Consider the following 24,413-nt stretch of genomic DNA (forward strand, 5'->3'; position numbering starts at 1 on the left):
TTTTCACAAAACTCCAAGACTTAAAGAAATTATTCAAGTGTCCAAAACAGCGTTTTTGTTTGACCCTCTAGACCCATGTATTAGCATAACTAATTACTTTAGTGGCCAAATAAGATTTAATGGCCTTCCAAATAAATTAAATATATCATCAGATAGATTAATTAACCACATATCAATTTAACCCAATTCATAAGTTGAGTTTCTAGCCTATAGGTTATCAAGCTACACCTCATACTCTACAAGATACGAAGGAGTATACTGATTTATTCATGCAGCTTTTCTGTCATCGCTATCTTTTAAATAGAGTCACTCATCCAATTTTTTCTCCTTGGACTCTTAGGGTATGTTGAATTTTAAAATCCTAATTGATTATTGGACTCAATACTGAGAAATCTTTTTCAATATTTTACTAACTTGGCCAATGACTTTATCATATCATCTTCCTTGAGGTCTCTCCCCTTATACTGAGGGCAGACAATCCTATTTTGACGACTGACCTATATTCGTGAACTTCTTGCTGAACACATCCTTTCTCTTCCTGCAATTAACTGCGTTGCCCCTACAGTGCAACTATTTGCGATGCGGGAAATCGACATTGGCGTCGCACTGTTGGGTCGCAACACCTCGATTCCTGATTGGGGGACAATCCACCCGCCGTACTAGAGGACGAGATCGCGGCCGCATCACACATGCTCTCAGCGTCTGAGAGGACCATAGGGCCTTGATCAGTCAGTTCAACCGCACTGGTCTTTGGCTGGGAATTCACCAACGGAAACTCTACCTCCCGCAGTCAATCTCTTGTGACGCGGACCATGGGGGTGGGGAGGGGGTCGACCAAACTATCTGGACAACTAGTGCTGATCAGTTCGCCACCTTGCTGCTGACCTGGGAAGATCACACTCTACTCGATCCGGAAGCCTTCGGGTGCACCCTTACCAGAACGAATTGCCGTTGTCGAACGGGAACTGCTCCCACCTCTGTGTGCACGCCCGACCAAAGACACGTTGTCTATTGCGTGTCGCTGCTATCTCGAGTCTGGTGCGACGACCTAGTGTTCGTCGTTGATCGTCTTCTACTCAAACGACCATGCTTGCCACCGACACTTGTGCCTCGATCAGCTGACTGCCTCGGTTGATCAGCGTCAGTTGCACGTGGAGTGGTGGTGCCCGCCAAGTTGCTATCGCTCTCGGCACCACCCCGCTGACGCGCCGTATTGACGCTTGCTCTCTCTCCAGCCCATCTTCCGAACACCCGCTCCAGCAGATGGACTGTAGAGCCTCGCCATTTCTCCTCTGGCTCCTCTCCATTGAACCCGCTTCGGCCGCCGCATTGAGGAACGGCCTGCACGACGAGCCGCCCGACGACGAGGTAAACCCTCTCTCTGCCGCTTGTAAGTTACCTTCTGCAGTATACTTTCATCTTGATTCCATCGCGTTCGGGCTAGGTAGGTGAGCGAGCAAAGAATTGAGAGAACACTACGACACAATTGAGCTTCTTACTGGTACAGACGAGTCTGTCCGTTACGTGCGAGCCCTACCGATTGATTCCGTTCGACCGTTGACGAGGTTTGAGAGGCCAACGTCACCGTCACCCGGCAGCCCCGTCCAAGCTTAGAGCTCGGTGCCTCCCTCGAGTCGGAGTCTGCACGTACGACACGTAGATGCATTGCATCGTAGTTACATCAACCCATTAGGGTTTAGTGTATCCGTCGGACGACAACCTCGTCGACGTCTGACCATCACTATCTAGGTATCAAGCCATCATACTCGGTACTGACCGGACGATGTCCTCAACAGCGTTTGGCATCAATCAGTCTTTTTTGTTACAGCTGCTTTCTACTCGGATTATCTGTTGACAATTATTGGTTTCTGTTGGCTTGGTTGAGCATAATGTTTTCTTTGTCTAATTCATCTCACCAATAAACCAGCTAATTGCTTTACTTGTTGAAGTATGTCAACAATGTTGCCAACCTATCAGAACACCTTAGGTTAAGTAACACAAAATACATGTCAAAATTATTTTCACCTTGCATGGCGAAATTATTTTTCTATAGTCTCTAACAATTGGAATCTTAACCTAGTGCCAACGACCAAGAAAAATACTTAAAGTTTGTGAGAATGCTCAAACCTAAACCAGATAATTTAAAATTCTATAAAATTTCTTCAATAATTGCATCTGACTATATTCTTTAAGACTTGTACAGTCTTTTTTTATTGTTCCCGTTGGTGTAAAAGAAACAAAATATATTTTTTTGTTGCAGTTTCCTTTTACAGAATTGTTGATGACATTTCTGTCGCTTGTCCCATTTAATTGAGATAATGCTCTTAAATCATATTTTTGTTTCACAATAAAATCTAGATGAGTATCCCAACCTTCAGTAGCTTACAAGTGTACGTCCATCCCCAGACAGTTCTCCGAACAAGCATGGCTTTAGAGATAAGGCACAAAAGCGGGATGGGTTGAAAGTTATATGGATGGACTGAGGCGGTTCTGACGATGATCGGTATGTTGCATAACCTTCCGGTGGGCAGTGCGTGTTGAAAACGTTTGATAGCTAAATAATTCTTTCTACAATCACTAAAAATGGGAACCTCAAACTATCGCCAAAGACTAAGCCATGGATCCTTCCACTAAAGATAAATACCGACAATCATCCAATTAGGAATCATTAAAAGTGTACAGGATTTTAAAATTTTTCCCACAGGGACTCATCAGAGAGTCCCGTGCAACTGAGAGGAGAACCTAGTAATTCAAATGCCAAGTTATAAGACAGTAATCTTCAAGGTTTACATACTTCCCAGCACATGAAATTTATTTTCACAGTATTTATAATTCAGAACATAAAATAAATGAAGCACATCAAAATAGTTCCCTCCCATGTTTCAAATAATCATACATTTAGTTCCATGTCCGGCTCAAGAGGATCAAACATGGAACTCAACTCCTGCACGTCAACGTCCTCTAACATTGCAGGCTTCCATCGCGGGTTCTGAAAATAGTTAAAATTGTCATAAGAATAAACAAATTTTTATTTTAGACCACGAGAGGAAAAGTATTGAACAAGTATACAAAGCATACATAAAAGAAAATCGTTGGGCATAGTAGCAAGGTTGTCAACAATATTAAGAAAAATACGCCCATAAGCATCAACCATTGCTCTAGAAAAAATGGAAAGAGTTCTTTCCAATCTTAAGATGTCCAAAGATGTTGTGGCGCCAATTCAACTTCATCTTCATGTTACACAGTCAATGAAGTGAAGACTCAACTTTGGAAGAAGAATGTTATGTCATTCGAAACGTACTAATATAAATATCACTCAATATTGCAGCAGACAATTGGCCATAATTTTACAAATCTTTCTCACCGAACGGTGTCTGAGAAATCGTTCTAAGAATAAAGGTACACCAAATTTCCAACTATGAGTTCATCCTACATTCTATCGGAAGCATACAACAAATGAAAAAGGAAATTAAGCCACAAACTTAAGATACAGTAATATGAAAATATATAATTTCTAAAGGTATCGGACCTGATCTTTATCCACAAGAATAGCCCTGACACCTTCAACAAAGTCGCTTCGCATTGATGACCTGAGGGCTATCCGGTACTCAGTCTTCATTACTCCATTCAACTGAATCAGATCAATGGGAATGCTAAATTTTACTGCCTCAAATTGCAAGTACGCGAACAGGACGGAAAGTCGAAATTCCATCTGACTTACAGTGGATAGGTGGTTCTCATTATTCCCATAGGCAGACGAAATTTGAGAGAAATGTTTCTCAGTTAAGCATAGAGAGAAAGGAGCACCTTTCCCCAGTCCCCTTAAGGCGTCACTAGCCCACTCTGACACTGCAACATGGGTTGGATTTAAAATTGTAAATAGCAAGAAATGTGTTTTTTCCCAGAAGTACAAACCGACAATGAATATGAATTGAACTTTTAAACTATTTTCTTTATTTTGCAAAAACTAACTCGATTATGTGAAATGAGAAAACCCCATCCAAAAACTAACTCGTTATGGCGTCACTCACATACACTAAGACTGTACCATGAGTTGGATCATGAGGTTATAAGAAACACGAAAAATACTTCATGGATAAACTGGCAATGGATATTATTGAGTTTTACACTCTTCCTTGAATCTGATAAACTAACTCAATTGTGTGAAATGAGAAGACCCCATACCGATAGTGTTAGAACTATTCTGCAGTTCTTTCAAGTCTTCAATAATATATTTCACTGGTTTATGCATCTTGAATGATGAAGAAATTTCTGGCAAAAGCAATCTTAATTGGGACTCTGTTTCGGGTTGCTTGCTGTATGCTGACAATGTCGCCCCCACATCATTGTGGGGATCTTCCGAGCTAAAGACAATAAAAAGGAATCATGTTAGAGATTTGAAATTCCAATTGATTCCTAAGAACTGCAGTGTAAATAAGGAACTAAGCACAACTGTTATAGTGCACGGAAGAATCCAACTTGTTCACAGAAATTAAGGAAAAGTCTAAAAACTAGAGAGGATCTAGACTATTAATAAAGTGCAGAGCAATCCATTCGAATGGTTACAATCATCTCACGGAGACTCTGAAAACTGAGTTCAACTGTTTGATTTCGCATATTTGGATATATCAAGGGAAGAAATGGAGCGCAGAAAAAGTCATCGGATGGCACAGTGATCCTGAACTCGCAAGATAGGCAACAAAGATGTGCCATCGAGCTAAGCCTAGAAAAAGAAATTTTTTCTTGATGGGATAAGAGAAGTACAAGTCAACTCTAAGAAGAGCTTCTTTCAGAGAACCCAAATCTCCCGATGGCACATAATTTGTCCCAAGGCCAACAAATAAAGCATCGGAAGGAGAAGATATCCTTTTCCCAGTTAACCCCAGATAAAGACCTGTAATGATTTTCAAAAGAAATTTCACAAAAAACAGGATAGACGATATGAATTTTGAATACATATCTATGAAAAGCAATACATGCAGCAGTGAATCCAATTCCAGAGAATATGAACAATACAACAATATAGTGAATGTTCATTCTGATATCATAAAAACAACTGTACCAGCGTGAGAGACCTAAGTAACAGGTCGTTTTTAGCGTAAAGTTATTCGAAATGAAGGCAGCTTTAATGTGATCTATCTAACTCTGTTTCAGCACCGCAAATTAGTTTTTCAGTGACAGAAGATTGTAGCGTCTTTTGTCTCAGAAAACACTGAGCAATAGTAACCTAATATATGAATAAAATGTAAAGAAAGAGTTCAAAAAGGCAAAAAGCCTAGGGAAAAAAGTGAGGTAAAAAAATACAGGTAAAGTAATAAAACAATAATGAATGGATCCCCTACGACCGTGGAAATCCTCTCTTTTATTTTTCCTTCTTTATTTTTTGATAATCTTCTAGACCCGAGATTCTAGAGTTTTTGGGCCCACTTGTAACCCTATAAATATGGTGGAGGCTATGCGAGCAGGAATATAAATTTATCCTTTCCTCAAAATCTTGGCATGAGTAACTTTGGCATAAGTGCTGCCAGGGAGGTTGCAGCTGACAAGGAGATCTGTCACTAGCTAATAGTCTCCGACGAGGCATTTTAGGCATCAGTCATGGACAGGAGATTTAGGAGCAGGCTGGAATGGGGGAGGCTACTCGCGGTGTTGTGGGCATTATGGTGGCATCGAAACGAGGTAGTGTTCAAGGGGAGGACGGCTTTGGCGGAGAACGTCACCCGCGACATTGAGCGTTAGTATCTTTTTGGGTCTGAGGGAGATGAAAGGCAAACCCATTTTGGTCATGAATGTATATTGACTGTACATAATTTTCGTTTTTAATGGTAGCAGGTAGGCCACTGGTCTCGGGTGGTCTGCCCTATTTTCTTCAAAAAAATAAAAATAAATGTGAAGAAAGAGCTCAAAAATGCTAATAGCCTTGGAAAAGAGGTGAGGTTAAAAGAAACATAGTGAAAATAGAACGGAACTTCAGAATCTAATTGGTAATTGTCAATAATGAAGAGAAAAGAGAGGGGAGAGAGTGACACAGCCAGGAAATTGGGGCAAAAAACATCATCAATTATTTTCTTCAACAGGCCCCTTTATACACCTTTAAACTAGAGAGAGAGAATCCCCTTAACGGTCATATTTTTGAAAAATATGACCGTTGAAGGAGATAGCTGTCCAACGGTCAGAATTTCTGACCGTTGGAGCCTGGGCCTGAGATATCTCAGACCCAGTAAATATTAGGCTCATAAAGAGCCTAATATTGGCCTTACTCGGACCTCCCACTAATGGGCCCTTAGTGGATAATTAGTGGGCCCTTAATGGGCCCTTCATTTTAGGTTAGTCTTTTATTCATAATCCTAGAGTTAATCTATTACATTTTACACAAAGGCCTCGGGCCCATTGGTTAGCTTAAATCCTAACACATATCTTCCATGATCTAACAGAAATTATTCAAGATGAAATAAGAACCCTGGCACACCACAAGGCATCGTCAGTGAGTTGGGTTTTTAGGGAATCCAGCCCCAGAGGAAAAAGTTCTAGAAGAAAGAAATTTCGAAGGATAAACCTAGAATAAACCCTACACATAAGGAGTCAATATACGAGGGGATAGAGGAAAGAATACCTACGTGAGAAAGATCCCACGATAACTGATCTTGAGGTCCCTCTCTTTACTACTCTTCAACTAGAAAAATAAGATCTAGATGAAAATTTCCACTAGAACTGTAAGGCATGTCCAATTCCATACAAAAAATGCAATATGGAGCAGGAAGGTCACCGAGATACCATGATATAATGTTCCTTTGGTACTGTTGAAGCTCCACCAAACTGAATATTACAGAGATAATTTTTCTTTAGGACTACAGAGCAAATTAAGAGGCATACGATGATACGAACCTTGAGTCAACAGAGAGCGTTATCGTCACCTTTGTGTTTCTATTTCTTTTACTTGGATTTCTTTCCTTTAATTTCTTACTTGTATTTCCACTTATGTACACCGCCCATTTTTTCTGGGCCCACTATGTAACCCCATAAGACTATGGGGCTGATGGTAATAGATTGATTGATTCGTTTTTCAACAAATCCTAGCAGACGGAGACCGACCGAAAGAGATTCAACTGACCAGGGAAGGTGTTAAAGACCTATCATGGACTTACCAAAGCAAAAGACGGAGGAGGGACGCCGAGTCACGTGCCGGACTGGACCGTGGCCGCCCAAAAGCATGGAGGCGGGAGACACAAAGGAGATATAAAAAGGGAATCTCGATAGAAGGCAAGGGGGCTTTTTCAGAGTTAGTTACAAGGTAGATTCTCTCAACAGAGGAGGGAGTCGATCCAGCTCTCATCGTCACGGCAAGGGGTAGGTTTCCGATCCGGACTCTCCTGCGCAGAGTTATCACCTTCTTTCAGTTTTTTTTTCATTGTATTACAGTGCACTATCTCTCTCTCTCTCATTCGATCTCGACTCTTGCCGTTACACAGCATTCACCCTATGAATCTGGTTGATTTCTATACTGCGACCCTTCGGGTGGAGTTCGCTTATTAATTTGATCTTGAGACCTTGTTACGCTCGAGGAATAGTAACAGAAGGGAGTAGAGAAGGTTAGATGTTCCTGGCTTGGAGAGTTGATTGGAGGAGAGGTCCAACAGAGGAGCCAGGGATCGACCAGGGATGAGCCACCTGGAGATGTGGTGAAGAAGAGATGATCACAAGGGATGGGGATTGCAGAGAAAGAGAGAGAGACAAGAATACATCAAGGGGAGGAGAGTGTTATCTATCATTTAATATTTGTACTATTTTCTGTGAACATCATAACATGGAAGATATGGTGAGAAGGGTTAAAGGGAAGTAAGAGGTCAGCTTTGATCTAGGTTTGTATTGGAAGGAGGTGGGAGACGAGGTAGGGTAGAAGTTCTCGGGGTAGAGAGGAGAACAGGAATGGTCGGGGAAGGCCGAGCTGAGGGGTTAGGGATCAGCCGGGGAGAAGCCGCCTGAAGATGCGGTGAGGTAGAGACGATCTTGAGAATGGGGATCGTAGAGGGGAGAAGGGAGGCCAGACCAGGACTTGGAGAGGGGGAGACAAGGCACTACTTCATTCTTCTTCTTCTTCTTTCTTGGCTGCCCTCCTAAAGGGAGGGCATCCCTATTTAAAGGGAAATACATAACAGCAAAAGACTAGAACTCCCCTGTGGGCTAACATGACAAAATTACCACTAGGATCCTATCATTTGACATCAAGGGGAGGAGAGTGTTATCTATCATTTAATATTTGTACTATTTTCTGTGAACATCATAACATGGAAGATATGGTGAGAAGGGTTAAAGGGAAGTAAGAGGTCAAGAGTTATGGTAGGAGATCCTGGAGATGGGGAAAACGTTGCAATGGGAGTGCTGCCGTGAAGTATACCTAAGTATCAATAACCCGTGATGTGTTCGTCCAAAAAATCAAGTGCACCCTCCCCTGGATGGACTACATTTATTTAACTAAGAATAAACAGTAAAAAAAGATTAGAATACCCTTGAGGTATGGGTATCATATTAGAGAGACAACGGACTTCAACTCCCCAAGTCAGTCTTTCCTTTTTTAAGAAGTCGGGGATCATATTATAAGTCTACCATTAATTCTAGTCAAATAAGTGCTATCATTTTACTCATTGTGAAATGTTTGCTCCAAATTTATTCATTCCAACGAGCACGGAATCTGCACACATCAGATATAAAATCAAATCCATGAAACATGACTTCTGCACACTCCAAAAACTGTTAATCAAATACCTCCAAAACATAGAGAATTATGCAAGAAAATAAGCGCGCAATGGTGTTTTTCTAATGAAAAAATGCATGTCTTCAAAAAATAGAAAAAAAATGCCGTATAAAAGGAAAAAGATAAATATTTCTTTTGAAGAAATCTACTTAATGCTTCTTCTACATAATGCCGGATAAAGGCTTCTGTTCCCGGAGATAGACCATATGCGGTGAACTCATAAGCAATAACACTGTCATGCCTCAAAACAAAGCGTGAGTTGAAACGAAACCAAGATAAAACACATGCTGAAACCAATTAACGAGGGACCATTTTCTAATCAATATAGTGTCAAAAGATTATTTTTTGGCCAAAATAGCATACCTACGGCCCCATTTCCCGGGCTCTGTGCACCTAAATAACCAAAGCCAACATCAGGGAATAAACCAATTCCATTTTCAGGCATTGCAAGAACAGTTTTCTGTCATTAAAGAGAGAAATGCAAGTCAGGAAAAAACCCTTGGGTATAACCAATTTGGATTTTGATGAACGGAGATACCTCGGTGATAATTCGATAACGCCCATGACCAGACATGCCAATTCCAAAACCCATGGTTACCCCGTCCATCAAGCAAATATAAGGTTTCTTATATGCGGCTATTTTACATATAAGAGAATATTCTGCGGAAAAAACCTGCAAGAGCGAAAGATTGAAGCTATGTGAAAACACAGTAAAACAGAAGCATGATTTAATGGCTACGCCACATTTTCATTCAGATGAACTAGAATTTGATACTTCTGCATCGTTGAATGCATTCCTGTCAGATTCAATCTCTAGGATAAAGATATCGGAACTTTTTGGTGCCCCTTAAGTCTGCATCGAAGTGGATGCAAGACGACAATATGAGATGCACGGAATGCAGTAACATAAAAGATTCAGAACTTTTAACGGGAAGAAGTTTTTTCCATTTTAAAGGAAAAGGGGGAAAACTTATAAAGTCAAAGAACCATCAAAATTGAACTAGTCTAGTCTCTCCTGCCATCCTCATCTCAATATCCCTTCACATTTTTCGGTCTGATGGATTTGCATTTTGATTTTTTTAAAAAACATTTAAGGCGGCAACCCGAATAAAATGGTAACCACACGAGAAGCACATGGCTCAAGCCCTAAGGTTCTATTACATGTATGCCCAACCTCTTCCCTCTCCATCCCCGTCTCGAGGGAACCATGTCACCAGGAGGCCCTCAATCTCATGGGCTCGCCCGTCTGTTGAAGCCTTCGTCTGTTACGATCCACTAATCCCACTATGGGCATTACCGTCTTTTGCATTCCCCTGGTGTTTCCCTTTAAATATGCAGCCCTCCTTGTTGGAGGGCAGGACATTAGTTATTAGTCGGTATTTACCTTCCAGTGGCCTCTCCTCTCCTGATGCTGTCCACCACGTCGAGCCCTGTTCCTCCGGCAACGTTCACTCCGCCACTCTCTACCTCTCTTGTTCCGCGTGGCGTCGTCCATTCTGCCAGGACCAACCTCACTCGATACGATCCTGGTTGGGATCTTATCATCATCCCCTGAAGATCTTATCATTATCTATGAAGCCCCCACTTCTCTTCATCTGTGTCCGATTCTCTGCATGGACTCCCAGAAGGCCTCCTCTGATGTTGCATTCGCCGCCAGCTGTGCTCGGGAGGCCCAAATTGTGTGTGCGAAGGGGGACCCGAAAAACTGTGATTACAATCCTCGTCGCCTCCTGTGCACAATACACATGAAGTGGATGCATCTGGATACATCCTCTTGTGGAAGATGCGGGGCACCAATCTTTTTTGGAACAAGAGCCATCCAAAAAGCTTTACTTTAAGTGGGACCTTTAGGCACCAAATTGCTCGGCACGCCAGGGTTGGTCTTCCATGTTTCCCTGGCAGATCTGTGCGCAGGCTTTCGGCACTGAAAAGGGAGCACTCGTCCAATCCCAACAATATTTTTCACTAGGTTGAGTGGGGATCTGGTTCAGCGCTAGTTGCATGCCCAAGAAATCGGCTAGTCTTTGGTCTGACAGCACGCCGTTGACCCTCGGGTTCAACGTGCTGTCCCAGCACTCACCCATTGTAGCCTTGGGGCTTTGGGCGAGCACAAAAAGCCTAGGGAATGCTTCTCGCAAGGGCCGCGTGGCCACAAGTGTTCTGCCCAAATTGAAAAAGAGAACCGTCCGCTGTTGGGGCATAATAGAACTACAGACTTTGGGGAAGATTTGTCAGAGGCCTTGCCAGAATGGTGATGCCCCCCTGATTTGCATTTTGATGATGTCTGATGAAGCTCGATTCTACTGATTTTTTTTTGAATGAAAGGGGGAGAAGATCACCCGAGATGGGTGATCAACTCGAATTAAATAATTTATGTCAGCAAGGGACCTCGTCAAGCCGATATATTTTCTTTATGTTTGTTTTATTTTATCTTATTTGTATTTCTTTTTAAGTACTTTCTATGTATGTGTCTCAGGCCCAGTAAGTGGGGCCCACTGTGTACCCATAAGACTATGGGAACGAATTAAGGAAGAAGGCCTTTTTCCTCTCCAAAACCCTAGCTGACGAATCTCTGCTGAGGAAGCTCCACCGTGAGCGATCTGGGCATTGTTTCTCACATGGCATCAGAGCTCCAAGCGTAGGACGCCCAGAGGAGAAATCTCTCTTCTGCTTCTCTCCTAGTTCCTGCAACAGTCAGGGAGCTCTTCAGCGGGATCGTCTTCATCTGTGGTTGATCTTCCAACGCAGGAGAAGAGTCAAACTATGACAGAAGCCAAAAACGAAGCACTATGGTGGAAATATTCCACGGCTGAGTGGCAGAAAGCCATTCAAGGCTCCACTGGCAATACGTGCTTCCGATTTAGGAGGCTAACCACATAAATTCGACTTGGCTCAAGAAGATCCTATCAACACAGGCGACTGGGTCTCAAATATGGCTGAGGAAGCAAACCAGGAGGCTATCGTTCAGACTACTGAAGCTGGACGAGAGATCTTGAACCAGGTAATCTTTCCTATTGTGCCAGAGACAGTCAAATTCAACGGCTTCAATCTACTTGATTGGAGCGAATCTGTTGAGATGATCCTTGAGAGCAGGGGACTCGATGATCACCTTACGCATGAGGTCGACTCGAGTAACCCGAGATATAAAGCCTGGAAACGTGAAGATGCAAATGTATGTCAGTGGTTGCTGAGCAGTATGGCTGGAGATCGATTCCGAAAATATCTATATCTGAAGACGACGAAGAAAATTTGGGATCATTTTCAGAAGTGTAATGTTAGAAAGAGCCACACCTGGAGAATATTTGAGCTGGTTACTACGGCAACTACGCTGGTGCAGGGTGAGATGTCAGTTGCAGAATAAGCAGAAGAACTTCAAACTCTGTGGTTAGCAATTGACCATTTCAGACCAATCAAAAATCCTGAGAGTGGCAGTCAACCCTACAAGATCGTATGTTCAGATTTCTGATGGGACTGAACAAAGAATACGAGAGTTTACGGAGTCAGATTCTCAACTGTGAATATGTACCCAACTTGCAAGAAACAATTCAGATTGTACTTAATGAAGAAAGCAGCATCAAGTTAATTCCAGGTGGTGGGAAAGATGAAGCTGGAGCAGGATTCTTGGTAAAGACGAAGCAAGCAAAGGGAGCATCGTCTGGACGTGAAGGTGCAAGTGACAAATATGACAAGAAACCAGGGGAAGATAGTCAAAGTCAGAAGGGTCAAGGTGGCAAATATAAGTCCAACCTTCACTGCTCATATTGTAAGAGGAGAAATCATACAAGGGAACAGAGTTGGATTTTAAATCCACACCTCAGGCCTCTCCAAGCTCATGCTACAGATGCTAAAGAAACAGATTCAAGTGCTGGGGAAGGACAAGCAGATGGTGTCAGAACTGTTCAGATTGAAGAATATGATAAATTGAAGGAGGAATTCGACAAGCTGAAGACTATGATCAGCTCTACATCTATGGCCCGTGTGGGTGAGACAACTTCTTACTCTAATATTTATTCCTACTGGATTATTGATACAGGTGCCACAGATCATATGACTCCCTGCTATAGGAAGTTTCATAATTATGCTCCCTATGAAGAAGTAGACGGGTGTTTACTGCAGGAGGAGAGATGTTGCCGGTTACTGGGATAGGCGATGTCAAAATTACTAATCTGGGTATTATTAAGCAAGTCTTGCATGTCCCAGGACTTCGAGCACAGCTCATATCTCCTCAGAAACTTGTTAAAGATTTACATATTACTTTTATAATGACGGCTGATGGATGTTTTGTTTATAACAAGGTCAAGAACCGGAGGACTTCACCTTTTAAGGAGAAGAATGGGCTGGTGTACCTGAACGACCGTGTTGAGGAAGCCTATACATCCAACTATGATGCTTGGGAGCTGGAGTGTAGCAGTCAGTTGGAGCATATTAAGCTGATGCACTATCGTCTTGGACATCCGTCATTTGAACTTTTGAAACTCATGTTTCTGGTGGTCTTTAAGAAAATAAATTCTTCTCATGTCTTGTGCGATACGTGTCAATATGCTAAACATAAGCGTGTGCCCTTTCCTGGGAAAGGAGAACGAAGTACAGAACCTTTTTATCTCGTTTTGTGATGTTTGGGGGCCATCCTCAACTACAACTTTGACGGGAGCAAGGTGGTATCTTATATTTGTAGAAGATTGTACCAGGCTAACATGGGTTTATTTATTGAAATCCAAATCTGAGGTTGCTGAAGTAATTGGCAATTTCTTTCGTATGGTGAAGAATCAATTTGGTATCTCTATCAAGCGACTAAGGTTGGATAATGCCAAAAACTTTTTCAACAAGACCCTGTCATTTCTATTTGCTCAGGAGGGTGTAGTACATGAATCGTCCTGTGTGTATATTCCACAGCAGAATGGGGTAGCAGAAAGGAGGATAGGTCATGTAACTACATTATGAAGTGCCCAAGAGTTTCTGGGGGGAAGCTGTCCTGACAGCTGTGCATATAATTAATAGATTACCATCAAAATCTTTGGACTACGAAAGTCCCGTAAATCTGATGATAAAATTGTATCCACATGCTCGGTTGAAGACTGATCTGACTCCAAGGATATTTGGCTGTACAGCGTTTGTACATATTCATAATCCGAGAGATAAATTCAGTCCTCGAGCTGTGAAATGTGTGTTTCTGGGTTATTCTCATACTCAAAAGGGTTATAAATGTTATGATCCGTCTTCAAGGAGAATGCTGATATCGGCGGATGTTACATTTCATGAAAGTGTGAGTTTCTTCAAAACACAGGAGAAGCTGAATGAAGAAATTCGTGAGCCACCTCTGTCTGGTATTCAAGAGATGGTCATGAGTCGTGGTCCTCCTAGTGCCCTGGACAAGCCTCAAATCATATATGTCATTCGAAATGAAAGACTCCCAAGGACAGAATATGATCAGGAAGAATCATCAAGTGAAGTTGATGAGAATGGAAAGGGTGAAGTTGAAGAACCTTCAGAGAGGGAAGCAATCAACACTCTTGATAGATCAGCTGAGGTGGAAGAAGATGATAGTGGATGGCCTATTGCTCTGAGGAAAGGAAAAAGGCAGTGTACTCAGAAGAACCAATATCCACTTTCCAATGTGGTAAGCTATCAACATTTGGGATGTGTGTATAAATCTTTTATTACAGCTCTTAATTCCGTGTCTATTCCAAGAACATATGATGAATCACTTAAAGAGATGAACTGGAAGAAGGCTATGGATATTGAGATGGAAGCACTTATAAGAAATAACACCTGGGATACTGTTGATGCTCCACTTGGTAAACGTCCTGTGGGTTGTAGATTGGTATTCACTGAGAAATATGAAGCTGATGGGACTCTAGAGAGATATAAAGCAAGACTTGTCGCCAAAGGATACACACAAGCCTATGGAATAGACTACGGAGAGACCTTTGCAACAGTTGCCAAACTCAATACGGTACGTATTCTTATTGCATTGGCAGCTAATTTTAATTGGGGGTTATGGCAGTATGATGTAAAGAACGCATTCCTCCATGGTGATTTGAATGAGGAGATTTATATGGAGCTACCACCTGGATATTATAAGACAGAATCAGGAAAAAAGGTATGCAAGTTGAAGAAAGCCCTGTATGGTCTTAAACAGTCCCCAAGAGCTTGGTTTGGCAAATTCTCATGCAGCTTGATCAATATGGGATACAAACAGAGCAACGGTGATCACACACTGTTTGTGAAACGCTCCAAGTCACAAACAATCTCAATATTACTTGTTTATGTGGATGATATAAGTATCACAGGGGACAATGAAGTTGAGAATAGAGCCTTAAGCGCCAAACTATCAGAACTCTTTGAAATAAAAGCACTCGGAAGACTGAGATATTTTCTTGGAATTGAGGTGGCGTATTCTCCAAATGGGATATTTATATCACAACATAAGTATATTCTTGATCTTCTAAAAGAGAACAGAATGGGGGGGTGTAAGCCGTCCTATGTACCCATTGATCCAAATGTGAAATTGGGTTTATGTGAAGAAGAACCGTCTGTTGACAAAGGGCAATACCAAAGACTGATTGGAAAATTGATCTATCTCAATCATACCCGACCTGATATAGCATTCGCAGTTGGGCTATTGAATAGATTTATGGACAATCCCAAGAAATCTCACTTAGAAGCCGCTTATAAAATAGTGGCGTATTTGAAGGGGTCAGCAGGCCATGGAATTTTGTATCAACGTCATGGAGGAGCAGTTACTGAAATATACACAGATGCTGACTGCGGAGGATCACTGATAGACAGGAGGTCAACATCAGGCTATTGCTCATTTCTGGGAGGAAATTTGATAACCTGGAGGAGTAAGAAGCAACTGGAAATTTCATTATCCAGCGCTGAAGCAGAATATAGAGCATTGGTGAAAGGTATCAGTGAGACATTGTGGATTAGAAACATTCTTACTGAACTTGGGCTGGAGCAAAAGGAACCTACAGTTTTGTATTGTGACAGTAAAGCAGCAATTGATATTGCCCACAACCCTGTTCTACATGACAGAACAAAGCACATTGAGCTAAACAAGCATTGGATCAGGGAGAAGATCGACCAGGGTCGTGTTCTGATTAAACAAGTCAAATCTGCTAATCAAGTTGCAGATGTCTTCACCAAAGGACTGACGAGAGCACTGTTTGATTGCATACAGAGCAAGCTTGGGATCAGAAGCATCTGTTCACCAGCTTGAGTGGGGGTGTCAGCAAGGGACCTCGTCAAGCCGATATATTTTCTTTATGTTCCTTTTATTTTATCTTATTTGTATTTCTTTTTAAGTACTTTCTATGTATAAGTGTCTCAGGCCCAGTAAGTGAGGCCCACTGTGTACCCATAAGACTATGGGAACGAATTAAGGAAGAAGGCCTTTTTTCTCTCCAAAACCCTAGCCGACGAATCTCTGTCGAGGAAGCTCCACCGTGAGCGATCTGGACATTGTTTCTCACAATTTATATATAATGTGCAATACACGACTGACCAAACTGTTCCTCTCTCCAACCATCACTCCCTCTGAAACCAGTAAGCTCCCCATGTCATGTAGTATAATGTCCACTGATACAGCTCATCCCTTAAACACAAGCTAATTGCTGGGCAGCCATAATGACCATGGTACCGCAAGGAGCCTTCCCCATTCCCTACGTCCCTTGCAAATGCCTCCCTGAATTGAGCCCCAACAGGCCACAGTGGAAGCCACATCCACCCCCGTGAGCTTCTGCAGACTCCGGATCACCTGGGCAAACGAGTACTCGAAGAACAGATGAGAATAATCTTCTTCTTCCTGGGTACACAAGGGGCACATGGCCAATGTAGCCGAGAACACATGCTTCTGAATCACTCTGGTCATAACTCATGTTCTGATTAATAGCTATTCAAAAATCCTCACTTTTAAGGGGACCTTTTGCTTCCACAGAAGTTGGCATGTAAGGATGGTAGATTCCTCTTCCGTTTGGCCCTCTCAAATACTTTTGTATGCATCTCAAACTGAGAAGATTGTGCCTCTCCATCCCCAGCCATCTTGTGTCCCTATTGAAGGCCATAAGTGCGACAGAGCCTGCTGCATGCTCATGGTTTCATCCACTCTCTGGTTAGGAAGAAATCCCTCAAAAATTGGGTTTCCTGTGTCATCTGTACAATCACTAATCCATGCGTGGGGGTTCCTTGCCAGCTGGAACAGGGCGTGGGAACTCCCATAGTGTACCTCAATTGGACCAGTCATCCATCCAGTTGCGGAATAGTGAACTGCCCCTACCCTAGATGCAAAGAACATATGGATTTGGGGAAAGATCTGCCTCATGCCTTGCCAGAAGGGGATGTCCCTCTGATTGAGGCCATGCACCACTCTCAATTTATTGCTATACCATAGCAGTCTCTCAAGACCTTCACTGTCATGTCCTCTGACCACCTAATCTTTTTGTTTTTGAAATATAAAGGGATGAACACCCGACGAATCGGTGAACCTCCCTTCAGGTCCCCATGGTCCCTTCCTTTACAGGCCGACCATTCAAAATCTCCCTCCTCCGGTCGCTCGCAGGAGCCATGCTGCCTTAAAACCTTCCGCTTCTTGAATAGCTCCATCTGTAGAAGCCATTCTTCCCCTGAATATCACCTCGTTTCTGTGCAACCAGATGGCCCATAAGACCGTTAATGCTCGTCCACCTTTCCCGTTTCCTCTGACCACCTAATCCTGCCATCCCTTTTGTCAGCAAAGCTGCACTCATGTTTTGCAAGTGCAGCACTAACACTGATACTTTGGTTAGGAGATCTTCTGGAACTCAACTAATCAGTTTCTCTACATAGAAACATATAGCAAATCATTTGCAGGCGAATCAAAAATCAATTCAAGATATTCAAAGTCCCTGCTATCAGACATGCCTATCTTCACCCAACCAATGAGTAATTTTAGCCAACAGATATAATCCTCAAAGGGTCAAACATATTATATGAGATGTCCTAGTTCATGAACTCAGTCAACATTTATTTCTCTAGAAGTTGAGGGACCAAGAATGTCAAATTCTCCAGCTAGCCCCCTGGTAAGCCAATAGCACTTCTTGGTCATAGAACAATGTTTCATATTGCAAGTCATTTAGGGAACCAATAGAGAGGATGGGCGTAAGGGGATACCCCTGGTAGCATGGGCAGAGGTCTGCAGGCCCGTGAAACAAGGAGGGCTGGGGATACTCCACAAAAACTCCATGAATCTGGCATTACTGACCAAATGGGTGGAAAGGATCGTGACGTCAGCAGAGGGCCTTGTCCTCAATGTCCTTAGGGACAGATATGGCGCAGAGACTGAGTGGGGGAGAAGGTGGGTTAAAGTTCGGGGGGAGTCCCCCTTTTGGCGCAGTTTGCGTAACAGTAAACCCCACCTCCATGAGTTCTTTGACCCCAGGTTGGGGGGCTGGGCCGGTTTTCGATTCTGGACCGACAACTGGTCCAATCAAGGCGTCCTGAAGTTGAAATATCCAAGACTTTTTGCTCTAGCGGGGAATCCAAATGCCACGGTCGATGAATGCTGGTTCGGAGCTTGGGTCCCTATTATGCATTAGGCGTTATCAGAGCCACGGTTTGAGGAACTCATGAAGATGCAAGAGAACCTTTCGCATATCAGACTGTCGAATGTATATCGAGATGCTGGGTGTGGCGAGGGTCATCTTTCTCTGTGAAGGATGCATATTTGAGGATCCAAGGGGACGCGGGGGGAGACTCGACAACCATCAATTCATGCTCCACGCTGATGATGCAAAAAGTTCCTCTCAAGGTGCGGTTCTTCAACTGGTTATTGAGACGACGAAGATTCGCCACACAGGTCTTTCGGAGGAGGTGAAATCCGACGGTTTCCATTGAGTGCCCCTTGTGTGCCCAGGGCGATGAAGACTGTTCCCACCTATTCTTCGCGTGTCAGTTCACCCAAGAAGTATGGGCAGCGCAACAGATACCAGGAGTGAATATCTCCTCCGACGAGGCATTTTGGACCTCAGTCACTGGTGGTAGGTACTGGAGCAGTCTGAAATGGAGGAGGCTACTTGCGGTGCTATGGGCGTTTTGGTTGCACCTGAATGAGGTGGTATTCAAGGGGAGACGGGTGTCAGTGGAGAACATCATTCACAACATTGAGACACTTGTGTCTTTTTGGGTTGGAGGGAAGTGATTGGTGGACCATTTCAGTCATATATGTATCTTGAATGTACATATTTTCCATTGTTAATGGTAGCAGGTTGACCACCAATTAAGGGTGGTCTTCCTCATTTTCTTCAAAAAAAAAAAAATTGTAAGTCATTTGGGACGATGATATAACTAATTGACACAAAATAAAGAAACCTATGTTGATTGGGGATTTTTTAACAAGAAACTACGAGTAATATGCAGGACGTTTAAACACTCCAAGAATTATATGTATGAAAAAATGGCGACTTGAAAAGACAACAAGCCTCAATGGATGCGAGACATTGTCACAGACAACATAAGCATATTTTCCATAAGTTATTTGACCAACGTACATAAATTGAAACTGCACAATAAAGACCAGATTAACTTCGAAAACATAATACCGTAAAAGATAATTAAAATTAATATATTTTTCTGATGCATTTGTCCATAGGACTAAAACATTAGGTGTTAAAAAGTAGTTATAAACAGTTAAAAAAATGTCAAGGTGAATGGGCTGTGAAACATGCTGTGGCAATCAAATGGAATATTCATCCAGAATCTATTCAGCATGAAACATAAGGAAAAAGAGACCTTTATGATATCAGATAGTTCAGGATTGAGGGTAATCTGTCTCACATCTCCACCTGCACATTTATGCTAGCTTTCTGGTTACAGAATGAATGAATGGAAAGAAAGAAACACATTCAAAAATGGAGAAAATACACAAAATAATGCATTTTTTTTGAAAAGACACAAAATAATGCATAAAATAAATCAATACAGAGATCTGGCATCAAGAAATAATTTGAAGCGTCAAGAAAAGCCAAGAGGACAAATAAAAACCTTCTCAACATGAGGAGTGTTTTTGTCCTTTTGGATGTCAGCAACAACACCCTTAATATCCATTCCTGCATCGGATGTGATTCCACCCTCAAATTATGGGCCAAGGCCCAGATCATAAAACTCATGCGCAAAAAAGCAAGAACTCATTAAAACTAACAAGTAATTTGAACAGAAAGAGTATCCGAGTTTCAAGAATGGAGAGATCATCACCTGCAGAAAAAGCTCGAGGAGAGCAGCTCTCTATCAAAACACATTTAACGCTTGGATTTTCTTCCCATTCATCCAGATAGCTCTTGTACTTTAAGTCCATATCTGAGAGTGTAACACATAATAACAAAAGCCACTGAATATAAGGTCATGATTTGGTGAGCATAAAATAAACAATCTTGCGAAGCATGCATATAAAATCATAGACCTATAATGAAAAAGTACAAGATCGATTTAAGTATGATACTAATCTTGGTTTAGGCTATCATCAATCAGAGGGGTTAAAGGATTGACTGGGGACGAGATGCGTGGAGATGCAGCGAAGTAGAGACGACTACAAGGGCAAAGGATCATGGAGGACTGAATGGAATCAGACTCAGTAGAAGATGAGAGAGAAATACCCAGGGAATACAATTGCAATTTGACTGAGTACTTCTAGGTTGACCTTCTAAAGGGAGGATTACACTGTTTAAAGAGATGTATATAGATAAGAAAGGTAAAAAGACTCAAATGCCTCCTCCCTTATTGGCCTGAAATGACTTAAATACCCTCCTCACCTGGGTCGGATTTGCATCAAAATGTTAGGGATCGGGGATTCGGACAGATTGCTCAAATGTTCAATTGGATCAGGCATTCGAACAATTCCAGATCCGAACACCGATCTGTCAATTTCAGATCCGATCCGAACCCACTCCGCACATCGGGTTCGGATCGGATTGTTCAAACAAAACGGCGGTTCGAATTGGATTGTTTGAATTTGATCCGATTCGAACGGGTTGTCCAAATCGGATTGGTTCGAATGACCGAATCCAAGCTCGGTGTTCATTTCCCGCCCGAGCTGCCGAGTCGTTGTCTCGACGACAGTGGAGAAAAGAGGAACAAGGAGAAAGAGAGAGAGTTTCCAGAAGGAGAGAGAGAGAGAGAGAGAGGGAGACAGAGAGAGAGAGGAAGAGAGAGAAAGAGAGAGACTCCGGACTCACAACCGGCTCTTGCAATCCGATTTGAAGACTGGGTTAGTCTGCTTCTTTTATTTGTTCATTCTGCGCTTTTTCATTCTTCTACTTCGTATTCTTCTTCTTTAACTTCTTATGCTTCTTCTTCTTCTTCAGATGTTTCATCTTTTTCAACTTGTTCCCTTGAAGCAAAATTTGGCCCGCCAATAGCACTTCCCTTGGGAGCAAAATTTGTTCCTTTGGAGAAAACCAAAAGAATTGCCTGGTACTTCTTTTTTTGGAAGGGGAATCTGATACGATCTTTGATATAAATAAGCTTATCAATTCAACAAAAGTACTATCAATATCCAATTTGATTTCACATCTCGACAATGCAGTTAGAGAAAAATGCAGATTTGCTGGAGTCGATCTTGACGGACTCCCCTCCTCGCGAAGCTCCTTCTTGATCGTGGCGGTCCCTCCTTCTCGGTGGAACTCCTCCCTCCAGGACGTACGATGGAGATGCACGATCTCCGCGCACTCCTTCTCGACTCCTCACGAGATTTCTTGTTCAAGAAAGTAGTTATGACCATACCTGGGTTGTCACCTTTAATTATAGGTTTCCTCTGGATGTCACTTATGCTGATCAACTGTCTGTTGACCAGATCTGAAATTCCTTCTTCGATATTTCTTAGAATAGAGTCTATCAGAATATTACGTTGATTTTGTTCTCGTTTCTGGACTCATTCGGCTAATTCTGTAAAGAGAAACACAATTCTGATAGTTCATGTTTGAACTTTTTTGGATTTCCTGCGTCTTATAGCTTCTTCTAGCTTTTTATTCTTCTAGCTCTTCTTCCTCTTCTAGTTTCTTCTTCCTCTTCTTCTTGTAGCTACTTCGTCTGGCTCTTTCTTCTTCTTCCTCTTCTAGCTCCTTCCTCCTCTTCTTCTTCCTTCTTCTAGCTCCTTCCTCATCCTCTTCTTCGTCTCACCCACCGGCTACGCCAGCTGCCGCAACGCCTGCCATCCCGAGTAGCGCAGCTGTGCTGGCGCAGCCAACTGCAGTCACTGCCTCCAGAAACCGACTGCTGCCAGCGAGCGCCAGCGCCGCCAGCGAAGCACCACCAGCCGCGGGCAGTCCCCGGCGTGCCCCTGGCCATTTGTTCGAACTTGTTCGAACAGTTCGAACAAATGGCCGATCGAACATGAACCAACCCAATAGTTCGTTCAAATTTTTTATTTGAACACGAACAAAGGGTCTGTTCGATCAAAACATTCGAACAGATTGGTTTGAAACGGCATTGGTTCCTACAAAACTTTTGATCAAGATTTGAACGATCAGATCCGATCCGATCTGATCCCCGATCCCTAAGGCTCTACAAAAAGACACAAAAAGGGAGCCATTTATTGTTATCATTCTGTTGACCATTTAAGATAAAATTGTAAGTCGAACATTAAAATCAGACGAGAAAAAAATTCAAGTTATACTACTGATGAGGGCAGAATGTATTTATTTTACGCCCTCAAAGAAACATTGTGAAAGAAATATTGATCGATGAAGATAGCATGTTTGTCTATGAGGAAAGAAATGGAGTTTCCGGTGTCTATATTTAGTTTCGGCCCTCACAAGCTCAGGAGCTAGAAGAGTATAGAACATTATGATTTTGCGATTCTTTAATTGTCAGCCCTCGTTCAAATGGAAAAAAGAGAAAAGAAAAAAATGGCCCTCGTCCAAACATTTCGTCTCCAGATAATTGCAAACCATAAGAAACAGAGCCAAAAGTGTAACCAGTCAAATGGCCGTCTCAGGGTAAAGCACATTCCCTTTAATGGCCTCTCCAGAATACGAGAAAAACCATAAAGAGACCAAAATTAATGCAGGCGTCCAGCATAGCACTGCTAAAATCATGCACAAAAGACACCTCCTTTCTTAAACGTCTCAACACAATGATCAAATTTCTATCCAGAAGAACCCATGAACTACGGGAATTAAACAATGAGGAGTGAGCTGCTGTCAAAATGGACCTGAACTCAGACCATATTATCGGTTAAGGATGACGAATTCAATAACAGAAAACGAAAATTTAAAAAAAATCATCGAGATTGGGAGACCTAAATTCATGGCATTCAGAGCCTTCGGCCTGTCCAACGTTATGACGGCGACGCCGTTCGGGGAGATAGCGCCTTTGACGAACTCTTCCGCTGAACTCGCCATGACTGCAAACGATCGACGGGTCCGCGACAATTCAAACTTGCCCCCAATGAAGGAGAGAACGGGATAAGGATTCGCCGCGAGAAACGATCTGGAAATGCAGAGAGGAGGTGCGGGAAGAGGGCCGAGGCGGACGATCCGAGACAGCGCGCGCATGCTGAATTGGAAACAGTAAATTGAAAGGAGAACTCCCATATTTATGACAGTACCAGAGGGGTATTCTGTCATTTCCATGTCATATAGACCACGATAATTGATTTGACTATCACACTTTCTTTAAAAAGATAAATATAAATGAAACCTACTTGCTTGTTTAAGCTCTCGAATGATTAACATTTATTTTATTTTCCCTTACTAAATTTCTTGATTTCCAACCAGAGCATTTATGGAACTTTGTGAGACTTCATTTATATTTATGCCATTGTCATTAATATAATGGAAATAGGCTTTATGCCATTCAGATGAATTTTAGTGGCCTTTAATTCATTTTATTAGATTCAATAAAACCAGTTAATTAGATTAAACAACATGATATGCATTTTTGACAATTTTAAATGTAAAATTAAAAGTATCAGCAGATTAGGCAAATAATATTAAATTGTGGCTCAAGAAATGTTAAATGTTAAATGGATATCTGACTCGAACATTGTGGCTCAAGAAAAAGTGAAAGGCTTCATTCAACAAACTTTCCTTTTGTGCACTAAAAAAATATAACCTCAGGAGTAGTGTTTGCTTGTCCCAAGGCCAATGTTGGGGCGGATGCTGGACCAGATATCTGAAATGAACTATCTGAGATATGTCCTTACATATATCAAAATATCGACTCTCAATTACCGCAATACTCATATCCGTCCTAATACTAGCATCCGCCTTTGTCTCAAAGGTTGGCTGATGGTATCGATTATCGCTATTGGTCATCCTTTTTTCATATCTGATATTTCAATAGAAATATATTTTTAATAATTTATGATTGTACTACGAAACATATAAATGTGCATTTAAGCTTTAGGGGTAATTAATAATAGATCATAGCTAGCATGGTTTGTCACCTAATGAGCCTAGTGATGGATATTATGTGGCCGTCAATCCAATCACACCGCCATGCTTATTTAAGTTCATTGAATAAAATGTTGTGTTCATTATTATTCTAGTGTGATGATTATAATTAAGTCCATGAATACGTGCAATGACCTAGTGAATTATGATGAGATCATAACACAATGATCACTAGTCTTTAAACATGTATTCTAAATATTCTCATTCGATGGGTAGTCGAGATGGACATTGAAGTA

The 24,413-nt window shown here is 42.1% G+C and overlaps 1 protein-coding gene across 2 annotated transcripts; it reads right to left on the reverse strand.

Moving 5' to 3' along the window:
• Positions 1–2,746: 2,746 nt before the first annotated feature.
• Positions 2,747–23,284, reverse strand: LOC144703853 (3-hydroxyisobutyryl-CoA hydrolase-like protein 4, mitochondrial). Of its 2 annotated transcripts, none has more exons than XM_078576124.1 (10): positions 23,022–23,284; positions 19,982–20,083; positions 19,520–19,572; positions 9,291–9,425; positions 9,116–9,212; positions 4,765–4,894; positions 4,186–4,364; positions 3,722–3,849; positions 3,530–3,631; positions 2,747–2,989 (listed from the first exon to the last, which is right to left on the reverse strand). In XM_078576124.1, exons 1-10 carry the CDS (start codon positions 23,275–23,277, stop codon positions 2,891–2,893), a joined length of 1,281 nt encoding a protein of 426 aa, XP_078432250.1. In that variant the 5' UTR covers positions 23,278–23,284; the 3' UTR covers positions 2,747–2,890. The 2 variants fall into 2 exon arrangements, with proteins under 2 accessions (XP_078432250.1, XP_078432249.1); XM_078576123.1 differs by lacking the exon at positions 19,520–19,572 and adding an exon at positions 19,772–19,836.
• Positions 23,285–24,413: the final 1,129 nt, after the last annotated feature.

The sequence above is a fragment of the Wolffia australiana genome, chromosome 5 (assembly GCF_029677425.1).
Source record: "Wolffia australiana isolate 7733 chromosome 5, ASM2967742v1".
NCBI classification, from domain to species: Eukaryota; Viridiplantae; Streptophyta; class Magnoliopsida; order Alismatales; family Araceae; genus Wolffia; species Wolffia australiana.

Coding starts and splice junctions, on each gene's coding strand:
- LOC144703853 (XM_078576123.1), bottom strand. CDS start 23,277: ATGCGCGCGCTGTCTCGGATCGTCCGCCTCGGCCCTCTTCCCGCACCT. Junction 20,084..23,021: donor TCTGAATGCCATGAATTTAG/GTCTCCCAATCT, acceptor TTACACTCTCAG/ATATGGACTTAAAGTACAAG. Junction 3,850..4,185: donor GAATAGTTCTAACACTATCG/GTATGGGGTCTT, acceptor CCCATGTTGCAG/TGTCAGAGTGGGCTAGTGAC.